A 21234-nucleotide genomic window follows, 5' to 3' on the forward strand; every position below is an offset into this window, starting at 1 on the left:
GGTGGCCTTGCTTTATAACAACCATCCCCTGGCCCACTAGGTTCTGCTTCTGATATACAGGACTCTCTGTTGAGCCAAACTGTCCACCCTAAGCACCCCGCTGCTTCTCTCAACCAATGGTAGGAAATTCTGCCCTAATCACACGCAGCCTTGTGGCTGGGGTCAGTGGGGAAGCTCTCAGGAAGTAAATGGAAATAGACGGAGAAGGAGGGAACTTGATCTATGCAGTCATGAGGAAGCCATCATCCAGTCTGGATGCAGCCCTTTGGGGTGACAGTTTTCAGGTCCCCCCCCCACCAGACCATTACCATTGCTCTGTAAACCTAATGAACTCAGTGGTTCCCCAGAGTAGAACTGGTTTGTCTTGGGGACCTTAGATGGAGAACGCTATTTACATCTTCCCAGGGAAAGGGTTGTAGCAACAACATCCCAGTACCTCAGTTTTGAGGACACGAGGCTCCAGCTTGCGAGTGTTGTAAACACTCACTTGACTTCTCAAACACAAGCGTCTCTCTCTTCCCCAAAGGACCAGACTATGGCTTTTATTTTTTGCTGGTCTTGAAATTTCCATATTTGGAACAACAGTATGTATTTTTTTTTGAGCTTGGCTTCTTAAGTAAATTATGAGAGCATTATAGTCAGCTACTGTGTGTGCCTGTGGTTTGTATACTGAAAAGATTGTTTCAGGTGTGTGGGTGTTTTGCCTGCACGTATGTGTGTACACCAAGTCTGCTACCTGCAGAGACCAGAAGAGAGTGTCAGATTCCCTGGAACTGGAATGTACAGATGGTTGTGAGCTGTCATATGGGTGCTGGGGACAGAAGCTCAGTCCTTTGAAAGAGTAGCCAGTGCTCTTTACCTCCCGAGTCACCTTTCCCCCAGCTCTTGTCCATACACGTTTGCATGCACTCGTTTTCCTTAGGTGATGTCATGACCACAGCAAGTCTTAGAAAGGAAAATATTTAAATGGCTCACTTACAGTTCAGAGTCCGTTATCATCATGGGACATGACAGCAGGCAGACATGGTGCTGGAGAAGAAGCTGAGGGTTCTTCTGTCTTGACCCTCGGGAAACAGGAAATGGTCTGAAAGAATGGGTGTGGCTTGAGCATATATGAGACCACCCTCACAGTGACACACTTCCTCCAACAAGGTCATACCTACTCCAACAAAGCAAACCTTTTAATAGTGTCATTCCCTTTGAGCTTATGGGGGCCAGTTGCATTCAGACTACCACGTTCCACTCTTTGGCCCCCATAAGCTTATAACAATATCATAAGTCAAAATGCATCTAGTCCAATTTCAAAGTCCCCATAGTCTATTACAGTCTCAACCATGCTTTAAAATCCTAAGTTCAAAGTCTCTTCTGAGATTCATGAAATCTCTTAACTGTAATCCCCTATAAAATTAAAATAAAAGACCCTATCACATGCCTCCAATGTATACTGTCACATACACATGTACAGTATTTATTCACTATGCTCCCTTCCATACATTTTGGAAGCAAGACTGAAAACTGGTTGGGCAAACTCTAAACTTGCACTTCCACGTCCGATGGCAAAATGCTCTTAGATCTTCAACTCCTTTCAGCTTTGTTGACTGCAGCACACTTCTTTCTCTTGGGCTGGTTCTACTCCCTGTTAGCAACTCCCCTTGTCAGGTATCCATGGCTCTGGCATCTCTAACATCTTGGGGTCTCCAAAGCAATACAGGCTTCACCTTCACAGCTTCTAGGCTTCCATTCAGGGACACCCCAGACACATGCCTGGCCTCAGCAGCTTTCCTTAGTCATGGAAGCAAATTCCATAGCCCCTTACTTTTATCCTTAACTCCAGAACTATGTGGCCAAGTTCTGCTGCTTACTGGGACTGGAACATGGCCCCTTGTTCGATTGCATCTTAACCAACTTTCTATTTTTGATGGTTTCCTTCATTGCCTAAGCTTGGCTGTCCTGAAATTGAATCTGTAGACCAGGCTGGCCTCAGACTCAGAGATCCACCTGCCTCTGCCTTCCCAGTGCTGGGATTAAAGGTGTGCATCATCACAGCCTGCTTTTAATTTTTTTAAATTCCTTTTCAAGTTGGAAGCTTAGCTGGGTGGGATCTTGCCCTGAAGTCACCACTTCCTTTATTCCATTTCTTAATCTGTTTATCTCCTTAACACAGGGCTTAGCTCCATTCCACTTCCTGGTGCCCCTTTTTCTCCTCAATTGTACATTTTGTATTTTTCATTGCTCAGCTTGCTCCTTCTCATTGTAAATCTTTGTAAGAGTGGCCACTAATAACCACAGGGCAGAGTCTATACGAGGCTGTTTTGAGATTTCCTCTGCCAATGGAATTAATCGAAAACTCTTCACTTTAAGCTCAGATAGACTCTTCAGAAAAGAGCAAAAACAGCCACATTCTTCACCAAAAACTTACAAGAATGACCTCTAGACAATACTAATATTTTTCTCCTCTGAAACTTACTGAGCTAGGCCCCCCACAGTTCATCAAATCACACTCAGCACCACTGTCTTCCATGCTCCTATTAGTATGGCCCATTAAGCAGTGCTTAAAGCATCTACTGCTTTCCTAACCCAAAGTACCGGAGTCCGGATTCCTCAAAAAAAAAATAATAGTCCATTCATTCTATCACAGCAATACCCAATCCCTGTCTTAGTTAGGGTTTCAATTGCTGTGAAGAGACACCACGACCACAACAACTCTTATAAAGGACGACATTATTTAATTGGGGTGACTCACCTACAGTTCAGAGGTTCAGCCCAGTTCAGAGGGAAGGGTCTTAGAAAGCACTTCACAGGATGCTACTTTAAGTTGGAAATGTTGTCTTTGATGAAAACTAAATCAAACAAAAAACTTCCCCAAGGGATTAAAGGGCTTCTGGCAGGGCTGGGGAGGTGGCTGAGGAGGTAGCTGTGGGCATGTGTGGTCCCTGGAAAGTGGGCCTCATCTCTGGAACACCCTCAGAGCCACCCCTTCATGCCGTGTGCCTGAACTGCCCGGCAGAGCCATCCTCATTTCTTGACTGTTACAGATGCCACAGGATATGGCATCCTTGGTGATCTCTGGACATGCCAGGCATCCTAGCAAGTCATGACTTTGTGCCACCATCTGTCTCCTCTGCCTGCTGGTGCCTCTTTTCAGTGACTCCCTTGGCTCACTTCCTGGATGTCTCTAGGCCTTTTCCTGCACATTGCCATCTGCTGAGAACTTCCCCATGTTCTAGGGTGTAGGCCCCATCCCTACCTCTTCCTGTTATGTTCTCTTTGCCTATTTCTATGCAACCTACCATAGGTTTGGTTTAGTTCATTACATATCCCCTATATGCTGTAGAACAAGAATTCCATGGAGGCTGAAGTTTTTGCTTTTATTTTCTTCTTGTAAATTGCTTAAACATTTTTTTTTAATTTATTTTATGGATGAGTGCTGTATCTGCAGGCCAGAAGAGGGCAGCAGATCCCATTGTAGATGGTTGTGAGCCACCATGTGATGGCTGGGAACTGAACTCAAGACCTCTGGAAGAGCAGCCAGTGCTCTTAACTGCTGAGCTGAGCCACTCTCCAGCCATTTGTAAACTGTGTTATTCTCACCTACGTGGTAGGCGCTCAGTAAATATCAAATGCGTGAATTATTCGGTGACCTTACCTAGGTGTTTGCTGCTGGTTAGAAAATGCTGGCCAGTTAGGGTGTCAGGGGGCACCTAGATGCCCCCGTGTGGGTGGAATTCACAAAAAACAGAATCTTGTCCACCAGGGTGACCATGAGATGTTCCCTGAGATCTTAGAAATAAAATGTCTTGTCTTGGGGGCATTCCACTCTGAAATGGGCATCAACACATTGAGCTTAAAGACACAGAACAAGAGGAAAGAGTTGGGAAGAAAACACAAATCAGTCTTAGAAAGGACTTATCATCTTCAGACTGGAGAGGGGTGGAGAAGGATGCATTATGGAAGACAGATAGGGATGCATCAAGGAAGATGGAGAGGGATGTAGCATGGAAGCAGGCAGGATATACTAGGAGGTAGCTCACTGGTCCGGGTCCAGAACCTTCGTCTCCACCCTCAGGTTTACTAAGTTGCTTTCAGGCAACGTTTAGGCTTCCTGTCAGGTTCACTGACAGTTGTTAGGACACTGGGTTGTGAGATAGTCTCCAAAGATTGGAGCTTACAAATGTCACTTCCCAGTGAGCGTGGTGAACTGTGACAGCCCAGGTCACCAGACCTGCTTGCCAGACCCTGTTCTGGTCCAGGTCGTTCTACCAGGAAGCAATCAATGATTCCCTTATGCTTTCTTCAGGCTAAATCAGTAGGCTTTTCCTGTAAAGGTCAAGGGAATAAATTTAGGTTTTGTGAATCAAGAGGCAAAATTGAATATATTAGATGGTAATGTTCACATATTTCCATAAAAAATTATTTTGACTTCCCCTATTTTTAGTTTGTGGGTGTGTGGTGGAAAGTGACCCCGATAGGTTCATAGGGAGTAGCACTATTAGGAGGTGTGGCCTTGTTGGAGTGTGGCCGTTTTGGAGGAAGTGTGTCACTAGGAATGGACCTTGAGGTTTTAGAAGCTCTAGCCAGATGTAGAACTCTCAGCTACCTCTCCAGCACCAGGTCTACCTGTGTGCTACCATGGTTCTCCCCGTGATGACAATGGACTAAACCTCTGAACTGTAAGCCAGCCCCAGTTAAATGTTTTCCTTTCTAAGAGTTGCTGTGGTCATGAGTTCATGGCAATAGAAACCCTGACTAAGATAGCAGTACTAAATAAGGTGGAAGGCTGAATTTGGCTGGCAGAATTTTGGGGGCTCCCTTCCTAAACTCATCCCACCTACTTTGGCAGTTTTTCATGCCAGAGTCTGGTCACTAAGGGCATGTGTGAGATCTCAGGGGAGGTGTGGTTCTGGGCCAGTTAATACTGGAATACTGGAGGCAGGAGCTCTTGTTCTCAACCTTGAACAAGATGCCGTCAGTCACGGGGCAGTGAAGAGGACAAGCCCTCAGCGAAGACTGTGAAGTAGACAGTACAAGCTTGGGGGTTCTAGCAACCCATTTACCCTCCATCTGCTGTACACTGTAAAGATTTGTCACTCAAATTGTTTACTGAAACTCTGATTGGCTTGTAGCCAGGCAGAAATTATAAGAGGGACAACCAAACCGGAATGAAGGGAAGAAGTGCAGAGTCAGAGGAGACGCCAGCCAGCCGCTGATCAAGATGTGTAAAAAATGAGGTAGCAAGCCATGAGCCACATGGCAAAGCATAAATAGAAATAGGAGTTAAGTGTAAGAGTTAGCTAGTAACAAGCCTGAGCCATCGGCTGAGCATTTATAATTCATAGTTACTCTCTGGGACTGGGCGATCAGGTCAGGAAACATCCGTCTACACTTGTCAGGTGAGAAAAATAATGTCTTGTATTACTCAGGTAGAGACCAGTGTTTTAAATGCTTACCATCTCCTTAGGGGAGCCAGTGTGCTAAGAGATGTCAATACTACCAATATTATCCGCCCGCTCCTCCTACTTTCTGAGCACCGCCCTTCTCCCACGCTGGGGCGCAGATGGTATTTGTTCTCTGTGACCATTCTTCTCCCATCTGCCTCACCTGCTGTTAGATTTGACCCCAAATTAGCCAATCTGTGAGCTGGCCAGTGACCCATGATCTCTTTGGCTTGGCTCAAAAGATGAGGAGGACGGATCTGATCCATTCGCAGGAACTAATGGATATCACAATGGTTCTGTGGGAAAATGTGTTTCATGAGCCTGAGTTTGATTCCTGAAACCCATGTGAGAGATGGAAGGAGAGAACTAACTCCGTAAAGTTATCTTCTGAACACACACACACACACACACCCCACACATACACACCACACACAGCACACACACATCACACATATACACACCACACACATACACATATACACACCACACACATATATACACCACACACACATCTCACACATATACACACCACACACATCACACACATATCACACATACACATCACACAATACACACCACACACAGCACACACGTATATACACACCACACACATATATACACACCACACACATCACACACATACACACACACATACTCTACACATACCACACATACACACACCACACACACACTACACATACCACACACACACACACCACACATACCATACACATACACCACACACTACACATACCACACACATACACACCACACATATATATACCCCCCCCCCCCCGAAATTCACTTGGTAGAGGTATGCTATGAAAAGAACAGGAAAGGAACTAGGACTCTCTCTGGATCCTGGTAGGGTAGAAAGGAGTGAATACTAGCACCCCGGTAGAGCCATTTCCTGGCGAAAGAAAGCAAAGAGCAGCCCAAGTGCTGGCGGTGCTTCCAGTGTGTTTACTTCCGGCCCCTTTCTTTGAAAGCCCAGTTTTCCTGGCTCCGCTTCCTGGACTCCCTATTGATACACGCTACCCCCTGATATTGGGGATTGAAGCTAGGGCCTTGTGCAGGAGAGGCAGGCATTCTGCCACTGCAGCCATTTCATTGCATTTCACATGCACCCTGCAGTTTTCCTGTGGGTCCTGCAGCTCAGAGTCATTTTAGAATGGAGGTCTCTGCTCTGGTCAGCATTCTCTTAGTTTCTTTGTTCTTAGGGTGCAGGTCTGGATGGGGGAAGGGAAGACAGGAAGCCCAGACTACTGGAGAACAGCATCCAGAGCCTCCTACCCCCTCCCAGTGCCACCTGCGCCCCTGTGGCTCTCTGTGAGCTATTCCAAGCAGCGAGGCCGAGAACTGATTTAGCTTTTTTGAGCATCTGGATTTGTGCTTCTCGGGAGCCACAAGAAGCAGGGGGGGGGGTGCACTACAAAAATTCCTTCCTAGTGGACAGCCGGTGGCCATGTAGTCAGTCCCCTGGGGATATAACAGGATGGGAATAGAATCAAGGTCAGGAGGGCTTTGAGGAGTTGAAACTGTGATACAAGGAAGGCTGATGAAGGTCTCAGACACTTCCCCATGACCTGTCAGCAACTGGACAGGAGGAACCCAGGGACCGGCTGATGATAGGGTTCTGAAGGGGGAGGGACTAGTCAGCTGGACAGCAGATGGAACATGTGTCACCATAGATGTGCAGGGCAATCTGCTCTTGGGGACATAAGGACTCTCAGTGCACTGGACAGGGGGCAGGTGAGTGACCTGGGAGGCTGTAGGAGGCTTGGGGCTTGCTCAGAGCTGGGAATCTGTGAAGGAGATCTTGGAAAGATGCAAAGCCAAGAAGTTGGAGAGTGGATGCGGCGTGGCATGCTCAGGGGTTCTGCAGGAAGCAGATGGCCTTGTGTGGTGCTTGGGAGGTTGACCACACATCTGGAGCTCAAGACAGTCCCTGGGGGCCATTTCTATGTAAGTGGTCATTGAGCTGTGGAGTGGACAAGATTATGTGGAGAGCTGAGAAGAGGAATACAACCCTGGGGAATGTTTAAGGGCGGAGGGGGAGTCTCTGGAGGAAGGAAGAAAGGAGACGGGAAGCAGGAACGAACAGGAGTTAGTTCCGGCAGACTGCACATCAGGGAAGCGGGGCTCCAGAGCAGATGCTGTTAACATGGGGCTGAGCATGGGTGTAGGAAGTAAGGAGAGGTGAGTGGTTAGATGGCAGCGAGGACCCAGGGGTAGGAAGCAGGAAGGAGGCTAAGGATGGGCGTGAGGACCTGGACAAACAGCAATGTTCTTTAAAGCTTGCTTTGGTCTTTGTCACCTTTCATAGGATCATCCCTTCCCCACCTTAGATGCCTTCAGGCCTTATCCTCTAAGGTCATGGGAGGACAAGTGCCTCAAGTCTTGCATACACTTCAGAGACCGTTTATAGTCAGATATGTAGGATGGGCTGAGGGACAGAAGCACCCAAGGACCCAAGGAATTGTGCATTCTCCCAGGTTTTCCTGACATCACTTCTATCTGCCCCCATCCCTTCCCCAGCCCATCACTATTCCGTCCATCCCTCTTGGCTATGATCCTGTCTTGTCCCAGGAGTGAGGTCAGTGGCCATGCTGTACTGGCTTTGAGAACAAGATGCCTGGAGGCCTCTGATGAAGAGATGTCTCTGGGCTCAGCAACCTTCCACAGCCATTCACACTCGGTTCTTGCTGTAGGGAGCAGCAGTATGCCCAGGGGTCTGGTCATAATCTGGTTACCATGCTTGGCACAAACACTGAGTGGGTTGTTCGTCCTATCATCCCCACTCCCAAACCTAAGCTAGTTTTTGGGTCTCCCAAAACCTAAGCTAGTTTTTGGGTCTCCCAAAACCTAAGCTAGTTTTTGGGTCTCCCAAAACCTAAGCTAGTTTTTGAAGCAAACCTGGCTCACCCCTACGCAAGAGGTTGATGCTCAAGTTCTTGAGACCGGGGGCTGCCTACTCACTCTTTCTGACTTGACCCATGGATCCCACCTATGTGAAAAGATAGCAAAGCCTGTCCCCTAGCTTCAAGGAGGTCAGTAGGTACAAAGGGGGCATTTTATTTTGAGTACGTAGCATATTCCCAGTACCTGCTATAACTGCTCCTGTATATCTGGGTGCTTAGGGGAGGCAGGTTCTCAAAACCCAGACCCCAGCTCACGTTGTAAACCACTTCCTTCTAAGCCCTACTAACCTTGTCAGAGTATCACGGAAGGCTTAGCACTGTGGTGATGCTTCAGGCAGACTGCCCCCTTAGCAGAGGACAGCCACCTTCCTGTACGTGTTGGAGGCAGTAACCGGCTCTTCCAGTTTGGGGCTTTGTTTAGATAGCTGTCCTCTAAGGGCCCATTGGTCACAGTTATCACACCCACGCTGGCTGGATAAATGTGGTTGATATTTTCTTTTGAGAGACTGAATTGCTTATGATCGTGGGATGTATGCCTTATTCAGAGCTAAGGAGTATGACTCCTAGGTGTGGGCTTTCTCCACATCCACAGACCTGTCTGCTTGGGTGTACATCCTTTCGTTCATTCTCTTACCAGTTGCACTGGTAGCCAGTATGTTTCCAGAGGCCCTTGGAGTATCACAGAGGCTGATAAGGAGAAAGTTTGTGCTTCTGTGACTTTTAAAAGCCAACAAAGCTCCAAAGTCCTTTAGCCTTGCTAAAAGATCCAAAGGACAATGACCAAAGGATAGTGACCCCGGAGGATGAAGGAAAGAACCAACTCCCAAAATATGTTTCTGACCTCTACCCTCCCCCAAAACCCCAAAGGGCAGCAACTATCCGAAAGGCAGCTATGATAAAACTAGCAAGGTGAGCGTAGACTATTCTGCATTTGTCTAAGGGTTTCAGAAGAGGGAGGCTCTATATGACTCACAGGCCAAAGATGGACAGTTTGCACAGTCTGAACAAAATATAAGTACTCTTACCAATAAATAGGTTTCAAAATGATAAATAAGGCTGGCTCTCCCCTGTCGGCAGCCTGGAATCCCAGTGAGAAGTGATTGGCACAGACAGGCACAATGAATTATGTACAGAGTGTAAACAGTAAGGCCCCTGGGGGAAATAGTGAGGGCTCAGCCAGGTGAAGGGTGCATACAGGTTAGGAACGTGGGGAGGAGGCCCTGGGCCTAGGGCGACAAACAACAGATTTGTACGGCGGGCATCCAATATGCCACCAAAGCTCGCAGTATGGCAGGTCCCACGGTAGGTCCACTGACTTCCTCCGGGTGGCAGATCGGTGTCCACTGATCTTCTTCCTGGGAGCAGCAGAGTACGAATCTGTACCTCTTCCTCCCCAAGGCGAGTGGCCACACCTAAATAAAGTCTTCTGCCTAGACTTCAGGAGCAGCTGACTAAGCAGTTTTTCAATCTGGATGAGAAGAGTGAATCCCGCAGTCTCACTTCCAGTAGCGCTCTGGGCACCTATGTCCAGCAGGGGGCGCCATAACCCACCACCTACGAAGTGATCCGGTCCCAGGTCCTGGATCCAAAGGCAGCATCCCTCAACGCACCTCACCCCTGGCTCCAGCACATCTCCCAGCCTGGGTCTCGGTTCTTAAATGTCAGTTTCCCGGAGATTGCTGTAGTCGACTGGCTCATAGGCAGGGCAGATGACAGCCTCTGCCCCATCTTGGGGAACGCTTAGAGACACTGCCTCCACCTCCGAGCGCAGGGCGCACGGAACCTCCGCGCGCCGTGTGCCTCCAGAGCGGATCTTGTGGGACAGGCTGGACACCTTCGCGCGCAGCTGGGTCGTGGGTCTCTGCAGCGGCCCGAGAAGCTTCCACTCCCGGAGGGCGGAGGCTGGCTTTCGACGCCCGGAGACCGGAGCCTGCGCCTCGGACGTGTCTGCGGAGCCAGGGCCTGGGTGTGCAGTGAGGGCCAGGGGAGCTCCCGGGGGCGCGACTCTCGGGCTGGGGACATAGTCGGGACGCTGTTCGCCTGTCGAGGCTCGCCAGTGGTGGCCGTAGACGCGCCAGAGGCGGCGGCGGCGACGGCGACACTGGCAGCGCAAGAGGCGGAGGAAGGCGCGCTTGAACTCGCGACTGGAGCAGGGGTAGATGAGCGGGTTCACACAGCTGTTGAAGTAGCCCAGCCAGAAGATGACCTTGAAGACGCCCTCTGATGGTTTCAGCTGCGGGAACAGAGAACCTGCAGGGGACAGAGACCCGGGTAGTTAACGGATGTCGGTAGCTGGGAGGTGGACAGCTGCCTACTACTGAAGCTGAGTCACCGGCAGGAGCTCTCAAGGGGGTCTTTCTCTGTGAAAAGGGGGGCGAAGAAAGAATCATCTTCCTGTCTTCTGAGTCCGACCTGATAGCTGTTTTGAGCACAGGCAACAAATCCTGACCAGAGTGAGACCAAACCACGCGTTACTGGGATCTATGTGGAGATCTCCTTGTTCACACACCTCCCCCCCTCTCCCCGTCTCCACAAAGGGCACTCTCTTGTTCTTTAAGGCGCTGATGTGGAAGCATAATTCGGCTACAAGTTTTATGTAAAAATATTTTGACTTTTTTTTTTTAATACAAAATGAGTTCATTTGCCATTGGTGTTTTATGGCACTCTGTCTGTGTTCCCTACTGCCTAAGCACAAAGAGAAAGAAGCCCAGAATTAAGGGGCGAGCGAAGTTTGCCCAGTGCTGGATACTGTGGTGCTCGCTCTGGGTGACAGTGTGATTGAAGCACAGGGCTGAGTGCAGGCTCAGGGAGGCCACCCCTAACCATCACAGACTCAACCAAGATGGGACAAGCATGGGGTCAGCGGCTGCAGAATGAACTCAGGACCCCTCACCGGGGCTCCAAAATGGAGGGCCTTGGATGAAGGCTCAGCTTTCACTCTGTGGGTAGTCGGGAGCCATGGGTATTTTTGAGAGAGAGAGAGAGAGAGAGAGAGAGAGAGAGAGCGAGAGAGCGCGCGCTCAGAATAAAGCTTCAAGTGTGCACTCCCCATGGTTGTGGGGCTGTTGCGGGGCAAGTGGTGAGGAAATGTTTCTCGCGTGGTTTGGGTGAGGGAACAGAACACCAGGAAGGTAGGATGGGTGCTAAGACCCCGTGTCCCCTAGGATCCTCAGGGAAAGGGGACCGAGCCTAAAGTGCAGTCCAGAGGCTACTGTCTCCCCAGCCTCTTCAGCAGCAGCTGGGGCCAGGTGCTTCATTCCAGACACAGAAGGTTAGGAGTGGCGTTCCTTGACAAATTACTGTTTTTTTTTTCTTCTCTGCCTTTGATTCCTCCAAATAAGGATAGCGTGTCCCCTCCCCAGGGGTAGAGGCACTCTGCCCCCCTCGCTAACGGCCTTGCAGGTCGTCTACTAACCACATGGAGAAACAGTTTCTGATGCTGAGAGACAGTGGAAGGAGGGAGGGCAGCACCCATCACACAGCCCAGCCTCTCACATCTTGCTCATGCGGTCCTCAGCAGCTTCCTTGACCAGCCACTGAAGGTCTCCCTTTCTTTTTCTGTGAACTGGAGACAATAATGCTCCCCTGGATGGGATCTCATGCTGATTCATAGATTTCAGGGCTCAGTGCTTAGCAGAATTTTAACTTAAACGTGTTGGGCTGGGAATATAGGTAAGGCTAGAGAACTCAGGCAACACTGAGTTCGATCCCTAGGTCTGCAAGCAAATCAGCCGGCCAGCCCTCCCACCCACCCACCCACCCACCCCTGGTATCTGCTCATTCCTCCAGTATTTTCCTCGGACTTTTCAGAGCGGGTCCCACAGCCTGGAGAGTGGAACCTACCAACTATATCTAGAGAGCGGTCAGAAACAGTAACTGAATACTGTGGGTTTGTGGGTACTGAGGCTTAGTAAGGTTGATTTCCCCTGGGAGAGGGGTCAGGCAGTCCCTAGAAAATGCCAGAAGGACCTTACCCTGCAGGAAGATGGCCCTCAAGAACAGGATCCCTCAACGGCTGCAAAGTCAGGCTGGCAATAACATTCTGACTCAGACTACAGTCTTCTCTATTTAGCCGTGGATGATACATCAGTGGGCTATGCTTTCCAGCGGTTGTTGCCAGCCTGGCTTTTATTCAGATGTGTGGACAACATGACATGTTTTAGTACTGCCCCAGTCTGTACTGCAAACACTGGGGCTTTAATTTATGCACAACCGACTTCTCCAGAGTCTTTTTGGAACGGGAACTCCTCACACACGAAGGGGCTAGGATTCAAAGGCAGCCTTCCAGCCCTGGCAGTTGCCCTCTGCCTCCCTGGAGGTCTGACTTTGAGTTCCTCCAGAGGCAAGCTCTGGGACAGGGTTCAAGTGCAAGTCTTTAGCCTGGGAGCAAACACCTTGGATAGGTACTAACACAGGGGGAGGGGATGCTAGTAAGTCAGTTGCTAATGTGGGGAACGGAGGCTTAACTCCAAAGGGGTTCTTGGGGTTTCTCCACTAATGGGGAGGCATATGGGTACCTACCACTCATTCCCATCAGTCTCCAGCTGCTTTCTCCAGCTATTTATTTTCCCCACTTTTCTGGCTACTTTACGGATGGACTACAACGGTGGATGAGCTATGGAAGTCCCTGGGGAATAGATGCAGGCAGGCACTCAGGAGTGGGTAAACTGAAAGTCCTAGGGAGATGGGTGGTCCCTCATCCTCCACCACAACCGGTTCTTACTCTCTGACCACTGTGTGCTTAGAAAATTCAGGCACCTGTGCTGCAGGTTGCAGATTTCAGGGGCAGCAGGTCTTGGGAGATTTTTCCTATTATGGTCCTAGGTGAGGACCACAGAGGCCAGTGAGGACCACGCCTCTCCCTACTGGAATGGTGCTCCAGCCGCCACCTCCACTTCTCCCTCTTGTTGCAATAGCCCTCCTCTCCATACTTTCTCTGCAGCTCATACACCTTGCAAAGATCTCTGGGGTCTGAAGGGGTGTAGGCACGCCCTTCCCTGTTGCACATTATGTGTGGGATGGAGAGCTGTCTAAAGACCCCTGAAAATGGACACTCATCAGGGACGATGCTGCAGAGGCGTCAGTGGACAAATCCTTCTTTGCCATTGCCACCCTCCTCTAGTCTGCCCGAGACAGCTGTTGGGCCCACCAACTGCTTTGTCTTCTTATCCCTCAGAGCATCAGCTCTGTCACAGGTGCCCTGGAAACTTGATCCTCAGTGCATATTGAGATGGGGCAATGTGTAACAGGTGGGGCCTCGTGGGAGGCAGGTGGGTTGTGGTGGCTCCACTCTCACGGATGGATTAGTGCTGTCTTGTAGGAGTGGGCCAGGTCTTGTGAGGCTGGACTAGCTCTCACGACAGCGAGGTATACGGCAAGACCACCTCAGACACCTGCTCCTCTTGTACCTAGTCATTCCCCTTCCTGCTTCTCTTCCATGATGTGATGCTTCCATGTGATCTTCCCATATACTGATGCTGATGTTGTTTGGGTTTCCCAGCTAACAGAACTGCGATGCAAATACGCTTCATTTCTTTATAAGATCATTAACCTCAGTTGTTTTGCTATAGTAATGCAGTACACACTAAAACTATGAAAGACTCAAAGGGTCTGTGGGAGTCTTGGAGCCAGGGCTACTCTCAGCACTAGGGTACCCTCCTCCTTGGCTCCAGTGGGCTTACTCTCCCATCCTGAACATCGTCCTCTATGTCTTGTAGACACAAAGTCCAGCTGGGAAAACTTTAGAAGTTCTTTATTTTTTCTTTCTCTTAACAAGGAGGCTACTGTGTGTTGCCCTCTACCTCCCTGTGTGCTGTAGCCTCTACCTTTCCCTAGGTCCCCAGTGCCACAGCCCTGCTCTAACTTTCTCTGTCTAATGTATGTCCTTGTATGAGCTATGTGGTCACTCTACCCCCTGGCTGTGCTCTGCTTGTGATGGGATCCGCACTCTTGCTTTTGGGCTGTTAGACATGGCTGTCCTGGATGCTTTCCCTACACACTGGGCAGTGACAACGTCCTGTGCGAGACCTTCCACCCGCTTCTGACCAGCAGAGTGACTTACAAAGCCCTCCCCTCACTATGTATCATACTCACTTTGAAGTGCGGTGGGTACCGATGCCTGTAGATTCTTCTCTATTGCACCCCGCACTATACCCGTCCTCAACTGTCTGTCTCTGTTTCCTTGTGACTGCTGTAGCCCAGCCTACCACCCTTGTCTAAGGGCAGGACCTGCCAAAGGGGTATCTCCACACAGCAGCAGGGACGGGAGGGCGGTCCTTGGCAAGCACACTCCAGAGCTGTTCTATTCTTTACTTACAGGTGCTGCACACAGCTCAAGGCAGCCCCACAGCCTCCCTCTCTTTTTCCTTAGCTATAGGGTGACCACTTGCCAGCGCCTTGGGTTGTCCCTGGCGTCTGCCTCCTTCTCTGCTTAGTAGGCACTCATGTTGCCAGCATCACAGCCATTTCCTTCACCACCATCCCGTCCGCATTCCTCACCCAGCCGGAACCTGACCCAGGAGCCACAGAATCACATCCTGAATACTTGTAGGTCTCTGACCTTGGTTGTGTCCTAGGTTCCTGCTGTGGGAACTCCTTCCTCTCCTACAGCCAATAGCCTTTAAGATACCAGCCCACTTGGGTCTGTAAGACTATTGGCTGAAGGAGCAGAAGGAGTTCCCACAGCACAAGCTCTTTCTTTCCCCCAGCTCTGTCCTAAGGTCCTCCTTCCCGCCCAGCTCTGGGATGTCATGCTCACACCCCTGTGTGTCTAGCCCTTTACACAGGGGAACCAAATCGGCCCCTGAGCTTGCATGGCGAGTCCTTTACCTGCTGAGCAGTTCCGCCCTTCAAATGATTAAAAAAAAAAGTTAAGCTGATCATGTTTGTTCCCTGCTCAAACCCCTCCAGCAACTTCTGTTTCCTCAAGGTAACGGGGTGGGGGCTGGGATGTAACATGTGAACAATTCCACATACCTCCCCTGTCTCCTACTCTGCCGCAGCCACCATCTTCCTGGCTGCTTATCACCTACCCTGGACCGCAGCTTTCCCCCAGTGTTTTCTCCCATCTCCTCTATAGTAAGGCTGCCCAGACCCTCCACCTAACTGGATGCGTCCAGTCTGCTTATGTCTCACTTAGATCTACTGTGCTGACCACCTTCCAGCCCTGACCACCTTCTCCCATCCTGCTGGAGTCACTATTCTTCTCTGTCCTCCATCCACCCTGGGCAGGCGACTCCAGGACAGGACTTCTGCCTACTTTGCTTGGCCCTACTGAAGGAGTCTGTCTCACTCCTCTGTCTATGCCTAGCTCCTCCTCCACCAGGTGGGCCCTCCGCCTGGCTCCTGGAGTCTGGTATCTCTTTCGTCCGATTTTGCCGAGATGACTGCAGCATCCCTGACATCTCCACCTGTCCACCTGTCCCCTCTCCAGTCTGAACACAGCGGCAGGGATGCTTTTTCTTAAAAATGGTTTCTCTTTTTTCCTCTATCCCTTCCCAGTGGCATCCCACAGAATTAAGAATATGCTAAGACTTCTACATCACAGGGAGACATAGAATGACCTTTGTCTGCCTCTGATTTTACATTTAGCCCCAAGCAGGTCCTCCTGCCTCTCTCTAGCTTCTCACCTCTCACCCTGCTCAATTTCCATCCATCTGGCTTGGCTGTACCCACTTGCCTTCCCGAAGGGCTTACAGGAGGGTTGTTAGCTCCCCGGAAGGCCCGTGTGTTGAAGGTGTGATTCCCCAGTCCACACAGCTCCTGGGAGGTGGTGACGTATAAAGAGGGGCTGGCTAGAGGATTTCAGGTCACTGGGAGTGTGGCTCCTCTTCTGTTTCCCAGCCACTCACTGCTTCCATGACATGCTGCCTCACCACATGCCCCAAACAATGGGCCAACCAATCAGACTGCAGCCTTCCCAGCAGTGACCCAAAAGAAAGCTTTCTCCTTTTCACTTAGCTACCTCAGATTCGTCACAGAGACTGCAACACGACTAACACCCATGTGGTACAAGAGGTCTAGCTTAGCGTCCTTCAGTGCAGGCACTGCTGATCAGAAAAGGGCCTGTCTGGTCAGCAGGTAAATGTTGTTGACTGCATCAGCTGGGCGCATACTGTGGCAAAGGAGGCAGGGGCTCTTTGCAACCTGGTTTATCCCAGGGCAGTGCTATTTCCCAAGGAGCAGAAGGGTAGGCTGAGGAGGAGCTGCTGGGATTTGGGGGAAGTCAAGAGAGGGACACGAACAAATAGGCCAAGCCCTGAGAGGCCAGGCAGCTCCGAGGCCGAGAGGCAGGCTTTGTGATTAAGAGCCTCTCCTGGCATCCCCAGAAAGGAGCATGTCCTTGGCAGCTTGTCAGAATTCACAGCCAGCCCCGAGCATAAGTTGTAGCTGGCCATGCAGTATCAGACTGTGTCCCCCTCTCTCTGCTTTTTGCCCTTCCTCCACTAGTGACCTCTGTCAAGAACATGCATGCTATTTCTCTGGCTGAGAGCTACTAGGAGTTAAAGACCCGCCATCTTCTGATGCTCATGCCTCCTCTCACCTCAGGGTCCGGACAGAAGGAATGCAAGCCCCAGATAACCCCTATCTCCCAGCTCTCCAGCTGGGCACTTAGAGGCTATTACACCAGTGCTCACGGCAGCTCCCTCCCAAGGGACTCTGGACCTCTCTCCCCTGCAGAGCCAGAAAACCTCTCTGATAAAGAACTTGAAATGAGGACTTGTAAGGAGAACTCTTTCTCTCCTCTGTGTGTGTGTGTGTGTGTGTGTGTGTGTGTGTGTGTGTGAGCTAGATGTTCATTTTGGGGAAGTAAATTCTGGGTAGAGGCAGGAGCATGAGCAAAGGTCCAGAAGCAGCAAGAAGCCCCTGGGTTTGGGCAGATGGCTGCAGAGGAGGCTGAGTGAGGGGAGAAGGAAACAAGGCGACTTTGAATTGGGGGTAATCATGGCAGGCTGTGAGGAAGAGGTGACCTGGGTAAGATCTGGACCCCATATACATTAAGAGGACATGGAAGGGCACATTGAGGGCACTGCCAGTTTCCTATGGTGGAGGGTCACTGGCAGAGTCTCCTCGCTTGAGGTAGATCAGGAATGGGTCAGATGTTCTTCTGGGCCCCAGCATTGCCTGCCTCAGGACCGTTGGGCTGCCTGGAGTTGGCAGAGAACCTTGGCCTTCATTACAGGCTGAGGGACCTGGGATGGTAGGGCAGCTCTCTGAGTTCCCTATGGACATAAACTCCAGGCTCACACCCCCTGGCCTCCTCTAGGCCTGCAGTGGGTCCCCCCATCTACTACCAACTCTTTTCATCTGCTTTTCTAGTTCTTCACTTTCCCAGTCTTCCCCCCACTCCCCCTGTATTACTTCCTTCCTGATCTCCCCTGCTCCGATCTGTGACCTCAGACAAGTTGGGTGACTGGGGTTGCACGGCTGTCCAGGGACTCCTGCGCTTAGTCACGCTGGACTTACTCCAAGCAGGACCCCCTGTGGACTACATTGACTGTGCTCCTGGGTCTGTGCAGGGTAGAAGCCTCTGCCCAGAACAGAAGGTCCCCCTGGCAGTGGGCACCATGGGAGGGAGTCCCAGCACTGAGCGTCTTGTACACCACCCAATCACAGGGCCAACATCTGTTCTGCATCATCACTGCAAAGTGAGGAAGGCAAATCTTCCACTTAACTCAGGGACCATGGGCTTTTAGCTTTTGTCTCTCAGAGCCCAGGCCACTCAGGAAGAAGCCATGTCCTGTGACCGTGCTGAGGTCTTCTTCATGGCAAGCAGTCAGCACAGAAGGACATCTGGCAGAGAGGCTGGGGGATTTGTGCAGGGGCCGAGGGTCTGGGTGGTATTTAAGACTGAAAACGTGGCCACAGACTGATATCTTACCCTGGCTCAGCCCAGTCTCTCATACAGGCAAGCGATAACAAGGATGCGGGGGGGGGGGGGGGGGACCGAGTGCCTGGGTTCCAATGTTAGTCCTTACACCAAGTGAGCAGGGAACTTTGACGACGTTACTTAGCCTCCCTGTGTTAATTTTCTCTCACGTACAACACACCAGCTGATAGCACTGATGTCGTGGCCCTGCTGGGAGAGGTCAGCTCCTGCCAGGAAGGCGGGGGAGCTGATTTGCTTGGCAGGGTAGAGGGAATGGGAAAACGAAACTGAGTGAAGAGAGAGATGCTCAATGGGCTGAATGACTGGTTGGGGTGTGGAGGAGGCCTGATGCTCTGGCTGTGGGCGCCAGAGTACGGAGATGCCACTCTCCACGTGGGAAGAGGGTAAGTAGCAGGCTCAGGGGAGTGTGGACAGGCAAGCTCAGGAAGAGGAGCTGGTGGGAGTTCAGCCAATGGAATGAGGTTGTCCAGACCTTCCATGGTGGATACAGTTAAGTCAGATTGGCACAAGATAGCCTCACAAGGGTCCCAGCAGAGAGTACGAGTCAGATGGTGATGGGATGGTGGACACTTCTGCACAGAGGAGGGCCCAGGGCTGCCTCGGGGGCTGCAGGATGTCAGGGAATATCTTTCCCTTAGATCCTCTAGAAAGGACAGCCTTGCTAGGACCTTGATTTGAGGGACTTAGGACCTTCCTCCCCAGAAGATAATTCATTGTTTGAAACCATTAAATCAATGGTCATTTGTTAAGCTAAGAAAGGAAATTAATATGGTATGAGGGTCTGGAAGGTGGAGATAAAATTAAATGGGGCTCAGAGGGGAAGAAGCTTCCCCCCCCAAGGAGGCTGAGGGTACCACCACCATAGCGGTGTGCAGGGTAAGACCTGAGGGATGGTGAGAGTCCAGGAGAGAAGCTGACAGGACAGGAGAGGCTTGAAAGCACCCTGGAGGGTGACTATTGGGTTGCTATTGGTGACAGTGCCAAGGGGAAGAGGGGCTGGTATGGCAAGAGTGGGCAGAGGCATTGCTGGCTGGAAGAGGAGGACCAGTCTCAGATATAGTCTTTAAGAAGTGGCAAGGATGTCTCACAAGTAGCCATAAGTGAGGAAAGACACCAGTGAGATGGTATGGGAGGGAGGAGGGCAAAGGAGGCCATCATGCTAGCGGGGAGCATCTTAAGACAGCTCTAGATAGGGCTATGTGCTGTGCATCAGGAGGGCAGACAGATGATACAGAAAGCTGGAAGGAGGAAGAAGTAGGTAGAAGCAGACCTGTTAGGAAGGAAAGAACTTAGGAGAATTAGAGCTAATGGAACCTACAAGAGCTCCCCAAGACACCCCGAGGCTGTCCCTGGGCAGAGCACCGACTGTGTAGAGTTTGGTACCTCTTTGGCATGCTCGGCTAAATGATTTGTACTGGCTGTTGAGAGCTGTTCCATTCTCAGGAACTTTGCAAACTGGATGGTTGTGTTTTTCATGACCTGAACACTGACCACGTTGAGACCCTTTACACCACAGGAATGGGCAGATGCTACAAACCAATCCCATCCCAGAGCCAAGGAGAATGTGTTTATCAGCACACCAGTGTATCACATGGGAGAATGGTGGGCCCGATTCTGGATGGGAGGGAGTTAAAAGGGCTCGGAGCAAATGAAGTGCTTAGTCATGGGACTGGCTGCCTCTCAGGAATGGGAGGCAAAAGAAGAGACAGGGAGGTGAGAGCCTTACTGAGGCTGAGCTCAACATAATGGGAGCCAAGGAGGACAGAGCAGATGGATTCAGGACAGAGATCCTCTGAGGATGATGTGGAGAGATGCAGGTGGGCACAGGGGCTCAACATGGCCCTAAAAAGACAGAGAAGAGGGAATGTCAGTCTAGTCTGGAGGTGTGAGGTGCCATCATAGACCAGTCTCGGGACAATGGAGCCACACCAGTGAGTAGGGGTGAAAATGGAGACGACAGCTTGTGACCCTAACACTAAGGCATCATATGTGTGTTTGTTTTGGGTTTTCTAAAAGTATTGTGTTTCTTAGCTCCGTCCTGAACCTGAACCAGAACTGGATGGCAGATAAGACAGCAGTGTCAGCCGCTGAGAGCTCACATTGAGGTACCCTAATTGTCATTAGAGAAACAGCAAATGCCAGGCCTGGGGCCGGGGAGTACAAGCTGGACCTGAAATTCCCAGTAAGACCGGAGAGCAAGAGCACACTCGGATCCTGAAGGCTTGTCAAAGGTTCTGAAGGCGATCTGTGGCCAAGCACAAACCCTGTAAGATACCACACAAAAGCACAGATGCCTGGAAACCATGCCAGAGAATGGATGATCAAGTGAGAGGGACCAGCTGTGCAACATTGTCCCTATAAGTTAACACTATTGTGTGCACACTGAAGATTTTATTATCAAATGCCATAATACTCCGATAAATAAAGCGAGGTTAAGTTAAACACAGGGCTGGTCTGGGCCACTCAGACCCTGGCATGCCAAATAATGGAGAGGTACGGGTTTCTTCACTCCCCCAGCCTGCACAAGTTCCCTGAGCACCTGCTCTGCTTACAGACATGGACCAGGTTTTTGGGTTTGCACACACTAATGTAAGTGTGTATGCCTTAAGTGTATAACACGGTGACAATACTCGCATCTCTTCGCAAGCAGGAGATGGAACATTTCCAGCGTCACAAAAGGTTCTAGCACTTGCTTCCAGTTGGTACTCATTGTCCCCACTCTCTCTCACACAAAGGCAACCACTATTTTAATTTTTATCATCGGCTAGATTTTTTGCCGAGTTTTGAATGGTAAAACACACTTTATGCTTCCAATCTGGCTTACTCCACCCAGTAGGAAGGCCATAAAATTCACTTGTTGTTTTTCCTTGCTGTATAGTCTATGAACAAATGGTTTATTTTTCCATTTCCTGCATGGGCTTCATTCATTGGCCTGTTTACTCGCTAAATCCCCATTCCAGGTCTGCCAAGCCTGCATACCCCACCAACA

General features: G+C 50.4%; 1 protein-coding gene across 1 annotated transcript in view; it reads right to left on the minus strand.

The window, feature by feature from the left end:
- Positions 1-9388: 9388 nt before the first annotated feature.
- Positions 9389-21234, minus strand: part of Adra1d (adrenoceptor alpha 1D) — a 16291-nt gene continuing 4445 nt past the window's right edge. The window contains exon 2 of the mRNA XM_075962237.1: positions 9389-10606. Coding sequence (XP_075818352.1) covers positions 10011-10606 — 596 coding nt within the window. The 3' untranslated portion in view covers positions 9389-10010. The remainder of the gene's footprint in view (positions 10607-21234) is intronic.

The sequence above is a fragment of the Microtus pennsylvanicus genome, chromosome 2 (assembly GCF_037038515.1).
Source record: "Microtus pennsylvanicus isolate mMicPen1 chromosome 2, mMicPen1.hap1, whole genome shotgun sequence".
Classification (NCBI taxonomy): domain Eukaryota; kingdom Metazoa; phylum Chordata; class Mammalia; order Rodentia; family Cricetidae; genus Microtus; species Microtus pennsylvanicus.